Here is a 10008-nt window from a genome sequence, read left to right on the forward strand (position 1 = left end):
GTGTAGCTTTTGCCTGCTTTTACTAGGAAGCAACTCTCCCTTGCTCCTTACTTATTTTTTTTGTGTTAGCCACATTCGTTACCGCCTGGCTGGTTATGTCTTCACGCTATGCTTAATAAAACTGCGCGCTGACGTAGGCTACAAGTAGCAGTCAGCAGCTACCCCGTCGCCTTAGTCCCATTTCCGTGGTCAGTAAGTCGGCCACTGTATGACGTGCTTCACTGCTTTAACTTGTCGTTATTTTTTGCGTTTTGCGCTACTTCTTCGACTTAAAACAAACATATTTTTTCGCGAAATATCTCAAGGCTTTACTCTGTTGGAAAGGCATCGATAGAGCCAAGTTTTCAGAACCTGAACACGCAGCTATCACCAGTATTTCAGAGGGTTCGCTTGTTCAAAAGGAAACCACTTGGCGACGCCATCGCCTTTGTTGACCACCAAAGCCGGATGCAATTTTTTTTCTTTCTGGTAACGTACCCCCAACCCTGATGGCCGTTAACATTGTTTTTTAAAGTGGTTTCTCTATCTGCCCTACAAAGTGGCGTACTCCGCTACCACCATTAGAGGCGCTAAATATTCCCGGTAAACTACAGGAACTTAGGCAGATCTAATCGAATTATTTGCCGTCTAGTTGCTTCAGCCGATATGCATGCCAGGTATTACTGAATGGGAGAACGCATAGTGCACTGCTACTTCCTTATTCACACAAAATGCTCCTCACCAGTCATAATCACTTGCAGACGAGCAATGCATGAAAATGCCAACCGGAATTACCCTGTCATAGTTGTGCCTGTGAAAAAAAAGAGCAAGGCCGGCACGCATTCAGTCAATCATAATTTATTGTTCATACTAACGCGCATTGCACGCTGCACAGCGACTGCGTCCCAGTGAGGACATATCGTCAAAAAACCATGGATTCTTCGAAAGCTCATTTCAACTTCGGCTTTGATTTCCGCATCCTGGGAATTTCCTCAAGTAACAAGAAAAGAAAAATAGACTGTTTTAAAGCACGTAATAAATAGACACATATTTGACAAATAAACCACGTGGCTTTAAATTTTGTTTGCATAGCACCGTCAATAAAGTTTTCCCTAACCACTAACAAGATGTCTTGTTTAATTCACCAAATATACCTTAGGTAAATCTTATAAGCCTGACGGCCAGTGTTCGGTGCATATGGTTCACGAACAAACCACGTGGTGGCATCAACGTCAGTGGCAACGGCCGCAGAAAGATACAATTTAAGTTTACATGTAGCAGAGCCATAGTAACGGTTCAATTCGCTCCCTGCTCTCAAGGGCTCTTCTTGTCTGAGCAGCAAAGGCACACGCACGCTACCACCTCTCAGAAGAGTCTAAACATTCTCAGAACAATTGAACGCACTTGGAAGTGAATTTAGCACCTCCTTGACCCATTGCTGGTCAGCCTGACATTTGAGCCCGGTTTCCTGGAATCCAAGCAGGCCAGGAGTGGTGCTACTTTCCTGTTCACATGAATTGCTGCGCACCCCTTGTGATCATGCCCGGGTGACCAAAACATGGACCCCAACCTCAAGTGACTGCCATTGCTATGCCAGTGAATGGAAATGGCAAGCTGTGCGTGCATTCGGTGGACTGTAATTTATTATTTTTTTGTCATGACACACCCTGCACACTACCCAACACGTAGCACAGCCGTGGAATGCCTTGCAGTGTATAGAAATTTTTCGGAAACTCGTTTCTAATCTGCCTTTCACTTTCGCACACTGGTAATTTCCTGATAAGTAACGAGAGAAACGGGAGACGTTCTTCAAACCTTTTAGGTAATAAATAGATATGCAAAATCTGCAGTATGTAATAATAATATGCAGACAACGCTTTTTTCTTTTCTTATACAGCGTTATTTGGAGGCCGGTGCTATATTCTGACTCGTGTCCATTTCTTTGTTTTCAGGGACATCGCCTATCACCGCTTTATATTTCTAAGAATTTCTGCCAGCGTCAGACTTTGAACCTGACGGGCCTAACAGCGTCATATGAAAAGCTACCTTAATTTTCACTCAGCATCCCTGCGTTAAGCAGAATTGTTTTGATGAAGAAGTATTTTGGCAAGCCATCTTCAATTTATCTGCACAGAAAGAATGTCGGTAATTTCAAAGAATACACGAGTAAAAGTATGTGCACGTGGTAAGATCAAGGAGTCTATGAAAGGTAAAAATGTCAGGTAAAATACGATTCGTTGTATACCTATCTCTCTGTAAGTTGAGCAGAGAAGGCCTAATCGACAAGAGCGCTTGAGTGACCACTTGATGCCATATAAAATTGTATTGTTTTGGAATTACGGGTGCTTCTCATTACAATTTTTACCTTTTGCGCTGAATTAGGCGCGTTCAAATAAATGCACGTAATGGCTACGATGAAATTGCATGTGCAAGCTCACGGTAAAGAAAGCTTTTCACTTTAGAATACCAGGTCATGATACTGAAACCTAATTGGAAAACATATGACAGTAGACTCATTTTGAGAAAGGACAAGTACGTGGTTCAGTCAGGCTGTGTGCATCGGGTCATGTTTGACCTCAGTCCTCAATGAGATGTTATTAGCTAGTTATGACAGGTGCCTGAAAGCTGACCTTGATGATACAAATGTCATTAAGGGATTCTGGTATGTTTAAGGTTTTTTATTCATATTTCGGACAGAGCTGTGTGATTCCTGGCAAAATCAAGTAAATGTTTTTGTAACATTGGTTTGCAGACACAATAACACAGAAGAGGGAGGGAACTAGCCGGAAACAAACTTCACTTCACCCTAGCCTTTAAATGAGGCGTGTTTGTGTTCGTGCGCTTTCCTTCATTCGTACTTACGATCAACCTGCGTCGCCTTCAGTTAGAGAACTAAAAGAAAAGCGACACGTTAATAAAATAAGTTACTGATACCGTTAACAAGTTATCACAGTCAAACATGTGTCCTTTCGTGGGGCAGTAATCTACCAGCTGAGTATTTGCAAGAGCGTAATGCGTTGCCTTCATGACGTCTTACATTTGTTCCTTGAGACGTGTGAATGCACTGCACCAATTTAGGTCCTGAGGTGCCCATTTCATGGGGGCAGTGAGCACTAGCTGGAAAAACGTAAATCACAATCCACTGAACAAGGGACGACGGGAGAATGACGACACACAAGGGCACTTTTCAGGGGTTGTCGTCTCTGTAATGCGCTATGATTAACTATATAGGGGTACTAACTAGGCAAATTTTTCCCACTGGAAGAAGGGTCCTCCTCAATAGTTCACAGCAAAGGCCCTACTTCTCATGAATGGCTCTCCATTTATCGCATACAGGATATAAAGCCGTCTCCGTAAAGAACGCGTTGTAGAATTTATTTCCAATGTTTCTTTTTCTTATGCAACTGCGCAGCCCATCCGGTCTAATGATTAAACAACTGAGTGGATACAGAAGCGACGTCATAATAAAACAAGTGTCCACCGATTCATACATACAACATTTATGCGTTTAGATCGATAAAGAGGAAACAAAGGATGGCTGATTATGGGCAAGTGATCAAAATTAGGCAAATAACACTTCCAGGTTAATACAATGTTTCAATGTACCTCTTCTCTTTTCATTTATGTAGAAGCTGAAGATATTGTAAATAGAGAAGGTAAATGCGCGGTTTCTCACATTATTTAATATTTTTTCTAACATGTTTATCAGGATGTTTGTCCCTGCTTTCCCTTAATAGATTCTGGCACTAGAGTATACTGCGGTTAAGCATTGGCACACATACAACATTCCCAAAATGTGCTACTTTGGCGACATTTCATAAATGATCGAGTCTGGCAATATGCGAACGGGATAGTATGGCTAAAGGACTCGTTTTGAATAACCGCTGAGCACAGAATGCCTTATTGAGGGATATTTCTCTGGAGAAGGCGACATGGTTAAGGAAAGTCCTGTTGTCGGAAACACACCCCAAAACAACATTTATTTTAGTTTTTTTAACCATTATTCATTTTATCGGGAGGGCTGTGACCTACCCATTTCAAAAAGCGTACCGACTGTCCAGGCGTCTTAAGACGAGGAAAAAAGGAGTATGAAAGAAAATTAATTCATTCACGATGAGCTAAACGGATGTAAATGAAGAACATGTATTTTCATTTTTGATATTGGTTCACATTCTTATGTTCCTTTTCATCGCTTTGGGAAATGAAGGTAGAGAGAGATAAATGCTGCCAAGAGGCAATGAAGAAACTAAGATACAGAAAATGCGGAAGATCTGGTGCACGGGAACATTTTCACGTCGCTTCACACGCCCATCTTTATGAACACGGACCTTTCGTGGTGCACCGTATAATTTCAGTCGACTCGGTATGGTCGTCGTTTGCGGCTAACTGGATGCTTGACAAATATTGTGCCCGGTGGTAGAGACCGTTTTTTCGTAGGCGCCGCTATATTGTGAACGCAATGGCGCCGCCTATGAGCAGCGCCATACTGGCTTGGGTGAAAGCGGTCTTTTGCATGGCAGGTATATGCTCGGCGGCCGGTTCTAGCATTTGTTTTCGTGGTCGTGTGGTCTGTTTAGTATGACGTGCGTCTTCTACGTGGTAAACGGTTCTGTGAGACGTCCTGAAGTGGTTTAAGGCGTCATGGCCGGAATTTCTGCTGGCGTTGAGGTGGACGGAAAACGCAGCGCGATGTGTGCGCGCATATTTGAGCCTACAATCAGCCTTGGAGATCAATTGTGTATTTCTGAATGTTCCAATCACTAGCGTGACCTTATTGCAGTATTATCCTCTATTTCTAAGTTGTGGTTTAGGAGCCATGAAACATACGCGACGATCGTAACAGCGTGAGCGTGGGTACCGTTCTGCTACGATAGAAGTTGCGATGTTATACTGTGACAAGCGTTCAAACTGTTCGCTGCAGGTTACATTGCGTGACTACTTGGTTCGATGGATGAGGTTTCCACCCATGAATAAAATAGCTTTGGCTAGTAATAGCAGCATACCTTACAGTCTAAGTTATGCTTGCCCAGCAAAGCGACCGTTTACGATCTGCGCGAGCGTCCTAAGAAGTAGTAGGTGCTGGATTACAGATATTTTTGTTCTATATAGCGCATGGTCCCAGCATACGGCATCAGCGGTTATATATTTATAAACTTTGTGCGGCATTAGCCCGTTTTCTCTTGCTTTTTAGAGAAAGAGGATGATAACCGAATTTTTTTTCGGTTGTGTTCGTTCTGTTCTCTACGACGCACTCACACGAATTTCGGAAATTTTGCGCTCAAAAATAGCCATCGCATTCTTTTTATGCAAACCCTCTCATATATTATGGCTGTATACACGCCAAAAAGGCAATGCCGAAGCACACAGCTTATATATGTATCGTGCTGGCTCACCAACCGCAGTGATCGCTGTGTTGAGCAGCGCCATGGGCCTCATGCAGCAAGGCTAGCGTAGACATATGGTAAGTTCAAGCATACTAGACTTGAAATGCGTGAGCACGATGCCAGTGTATCAGAAATATTTAATAGCGCCTGCCACTCAGATGTTTCGTGGTAGCTTTAGGTTGGCCGTGCACGAGCATGCGCTCTTATGTTTTTACTCTCTACGCTAATCGATCAGACAGTGAGCTGATTTACCATTTAATGCTGGTAATACAGAGACGCCGGTTTTCTTTGTTGAATTAAAATCGATATAAGCAATATAGTAAACAACACATACACGCCCCGCGACTGATAATGCGCGTCACATTTTTGCGCCCCCAAGACATATTTCTGCCTACAGTAGTTACCGACGCACCGAAAGGCTTCCCTCACGACCTTATATGAACGAACATGGCGTAAATTTCACAAAGCAAGATCTAAAACATCTCGAAATCGTTCCGCAGCACGCGATAGCAACACTTTCAAGCAGCGCCGCGCCGGATTGCCCAAGCCAGAGAGGAGGAAAGGCTCTCCGCGCGCCCTATCCTCCTCGCCCGATGAAACGGTCTATAGAATGTAAACGAATATACGCCTTCACGAAATATCCCAAGCATTTACTATTTTTGAAAGAAATTGGTAAAGGCAAGTTGCCGGTATCTTTCCAGTGCCTTGAAACGCAACAATCCCCAGTTGTTATGGTGGGTCAGAGGTTCAGGAACAAGCCAAGTGGCAGCGCCACCTTCTTTGGGGATGGCAGCACGGGGAAGCGATTCTTTTTGTTTGTTTTTCTTCTAGAAGAGCGAACCAGAATCATGGTTCACTTTCACGCTGTCTTCAAACTGGCCAGGGAAGGGGTAAACACCGCTACTGAGACCATTGGAGGCGCTAAAATATATTCTCGGAAAAGAAAAGGAATTTGGAGGTGAATTCGCCTGGGGCGATTGGTGGCACTCAAGAAATTCTTTGCTGCCTTGTTGGTCTGGCCGATGTCTAGGTCAGTTTTACCTGAAGACGAAAAGGGCATGGGTCTTGCTAGTTTTTTATTAACACAAAATGCTGCTCACCCTTAATGATTATATCCCTACGACCAAACCATGGAAACATCAACGGGATATGACTGAGCCATTGTTGTGTTTGTGAAGGGAAAGCGCAAGTTTGACGCGCATTCATTCGACTGTAATTGGTTGTTTGTCCCTACGCGGCTTGTACGCTGTCCAACGTCTATTGTCCAGCAATGAAATATATTCAAGCTGCTATGTACTCTATACGAAAAGTCAATTTGAGTTCGGCTTTCATTTCCGGACACGTGGAATTTTCTGATTAGTAACCCATATAAAAAAAGAGATGCTCTTCAAACATATAACTAATAGACGGGCACAAAGTAGGCTGCGTAGCCAGTTCGGGTCATGCATTAATTTTTTAATTTTTTTTACATAGCGAGGTTTGTTGTCAGCCGAAGCCGCATTCTCACCCGTCACAGTTTCCCTGTTTCCCGTTAGCAATGTACGATATATCCCCGTGTTGTTCGGTAAGTACTTTCAGCTGTAGTTACCCGCAGAACATTAACCGGGACGCTGAAACGACTTCTATGATTTTGTCCAAAGCAATTGAATGGTTCAGGTAAGTCTCTCTGATCATTAGGTGACGCGTTCAAGCGCTCAACTTGCTCATAATGGTGCGACGGTTAGCCGTATACTTTACAATGCCAGGGCTGCCGAATGCGAGCGACCAACACGCCCTCTATTGGAGCACGGCCAAAACATCGGGAAGGTAGCAATCCTTACTAACACGTGTGTGTCACCTTGCAAGCCGTGGTGTACACATTTTTAGAGCGCATATTTTAGGCGCCCATTACTACGTTGAGCGTCGGCATCCCTCGGCGTCCCCCGTAACCGAGTGAACGAGCGCAGTGAAAGATGGCAGAGTGAACGTGGACCGTAGTGGGGGATGAAGGGCTGTGACAGCGAAGAGAGCGCGAGGAGGAAAGCGGAGGAGGAGGCGACAGCGAAAGCATGAGGTGGCAGGTGGAGGAGGAAAGCATGGTGAGATGAGCGTAGTACCGCGCAAGACGTGCTCTGCGGCGACGACCGCTACGAGATGGCGCCAGAGTAGCTCGCGTGTCGTCTGTTCACCGATGGCATGCGGTGGTCGCGTCGACCGATCCCATAGGGGGAAACAAAGCGCTGCATGAGCGGAAGTCTGTCTGCGGCATCAGCTGCGAATCGCGCCTCTCGCGACCTCTCAATTAGCAGGGCAGTCGCGCCACTCTTCGTTCCGTTTGTCACGTGCCATACGAAGCAGAATGTCCGCGTCATGCAAGACATCGCGAAATGAAAATACTATAGACCTGCACTCGAATTTAGCATTAGAGAGTATCGTAACCATCGGTGAATGTTTTCTTTTTTTTGAAGGTGAACATCAATATGTAACAGAAATTGATTCTACAGAAACACGGCGTGATCAAAAGGCTCCGGCCGTCGGACGAAATGTTGCCCAGCGCTTGATGTGACCTTATCTGAATAGACTAATGTTCATGGGAATCCCTGTTCTCACTAACCGTGCAGATCAGCACAATCGCGCAATGCTTCTTGAACTGTTTTACTATGCGGAAACCAAGCGCATAGGGGCCCCACTACAATGAGCTATATTTTGAGGAAGAGATACTGATGCTTCCGCCATGCGCCCAATCGGTGGGCTCACGTGAGTGGGCACAGCGCGCCACTTGTATACCTCGAGATTACGCGAGGGCACACCTTAATATAACGAAAACTATTCCGATCGTGAACCACATATGAAGAACACAGTGTGTTCTCCGCTTGTGAACCTGAGGTTTTGTCTGAAGCCATGAGCTGCGGCTAGAACCGCCAAACACTTTTCATCACTGAACTCATGAATACGTATGGCATAAGTATTCAGCATTGACCGCCCGCCTGACTGTAGGACCCCAGTGGGTTAAAAAATTGTGCTCGGGCCAGTTTCATCAAAGAAGAGGATAACAATGGACGCAACTGAAACGTTTAACTACGTGCTAGTTGGTAAGCACCATGTACAAAGAAGCGCTGTAAATATACGCATGTAAATACAGGAACATACTTTTTCGTAGGCAGTCTGAATGCTTTGCGACCGCGGAAGCAAAGGGATACTAAAAAAATATGCAAACATATTCCGGTATACCACATAATTACGTGTCAAAATACAGGTATATACGCTAATGAATGTGGCAAGTTAGTACCCTCGGATGGCGGAAGTGTGCGTGGGCGTTGGCGACTTGGCGATGAAATTATCACTGAAATTAAGTGCTGCTCGCATTGAAAGTCAAGTAAAATAACACCTTGCACCCACATTCAGTTATCTGCCACGCAGTGACTGCGCTTGCTGTACTGCGCGTTTAATTGTCCAATATGTGGCTGAAGCGTGCTGGCCAGACAAATAGCTTCTTAAATACTTTCGAACGAGGCTAATCGGTCTGTTACGCAATGACTGGCTCCTCGATTACCCGGCGCAGCTAAATGCCACTTCGAATACGCTCCGTGCAACAGTCGCGGTGGCACAGACACCATGGCTTCCATTTTCTACACAAGATATCGTACGTTGCATTACCCTCTGCAGCTGCGCGTATTCCTATGCATGTGGAATGCAAGAAAAGCTCGTGTAATTGTAGTTTTAACCTAGAGCTGAAATATTCCAGGTACTAAAATGTAATCGCCAAGCCTTCATTAGAGCCTACTAATAGCCTAAGTTCATACTAAACCAATCCGACTTCGAAGGAAATAATTGTACTGAATGCGTAATGTAAAAGTAGAAGTCAAATCAAAGAATTGCGCACGCAAGGGGCCAAACTCAAATGCGTAAGGATAAATTGAATTTCATTATGTTGAAGCTTGATTGAGCTCAGGAAACGAAGTTGCTGCGCTGTCTCAAACCCAATGACTGCGCGGAGATGAACCGTAACTTAATCATTCATTGCCAAGACGTCAGAACATACAATAAATACTTCACACACATAGCTCGACTTATGTGCAGTACAGACTTCGTTGCTGGATTTAGTCACGATGGTTAAAAAATAAAATGTGCACCGTGTGATTTTGTCTTTGCATGTGTTAAACACAACTACGGGCCACGCCGCAGCCTAGAACACGTTAAAATGGCACAGCAGACCCCAGTGGTCACTGGGAAAGCAACCTAGTGGGCTTAGCCTTTCCATGCCGATCAGGTCGAACGACGCAGGCGTCATAGTGGCAGGCTTAGAAGCCTTCAAGTAGACCCTGTCGGGGCGGTACTGAGGCTTCTTACTAAACTCAAAGGAATTGTTGTCATTCACCATCATTTCCCACGTGTAGCGGACTTCCCGCCGCCTGCCACAGTGTTCCCAGACGTCCACTAGGGAGCGCGGGCGTCCACCCACGTCACTGAGCTCATGTCCGCGCAGGCCGAGGTTTCCGCCGAAGATGACCGTCCTGTTAGCGGGGTGCCTCAGGCACTTCTTGAAACAGCTGGAGAGTTGCTTCTTACGCAGCTTCGACTTGTCCTGATCAGATTCTAGCGCCGCGTTGATCAGCGTGATTGGGAGGCCCGCGAACGATGCCTCGATCGTCGCCACCTCCCGCAG

General features: G+C 45.2%; 1 protein-coding gene across 4 annotated transcripts in view; it reads right to left on the reverse strand.

Moving 5' to 3' along the window:
* Positions 1–7791: 7791 nt before the first annotated feature.
* LOC135918673 (tyrosyl-DNA phosphodiesterase 2-like) overlaps positions 7792–10008 on the reverse strand; it is a 61191-nt gene continuing 58974 nt past the window's right edge. For all 4 annotated transcript variants that reach the window (XM_065452324.2, XM_065452323.2, XM_065452322.2 and 1 more), the window contains exon 2: positions 7792–10008. This exon is cut by the window's right edge. In XM_065452324.2, coding sequence (XP_065308396.1) covers positions 9529–10008 — 480 coding nt within the window. In that variant the 3' untranslated portion in view covers positions 7792–9528.

The sequence above is a fragment of the Dermacentor albipictus genome, chromosome 6 (assembly GCF_038994185.2).
Source record: "Dermacentor albipictus isolate Rhodes 1998 colony chromosome 6, USDA_Dalb.pri_finalv2, whole genome shotgun sequence".
Lineage (NCBI taxonomy): Eukaryota > Metazoa > Arthropoda > Arachnida > Ixodida > Ixodidae > Dermacentor > Dermacentor albipictus.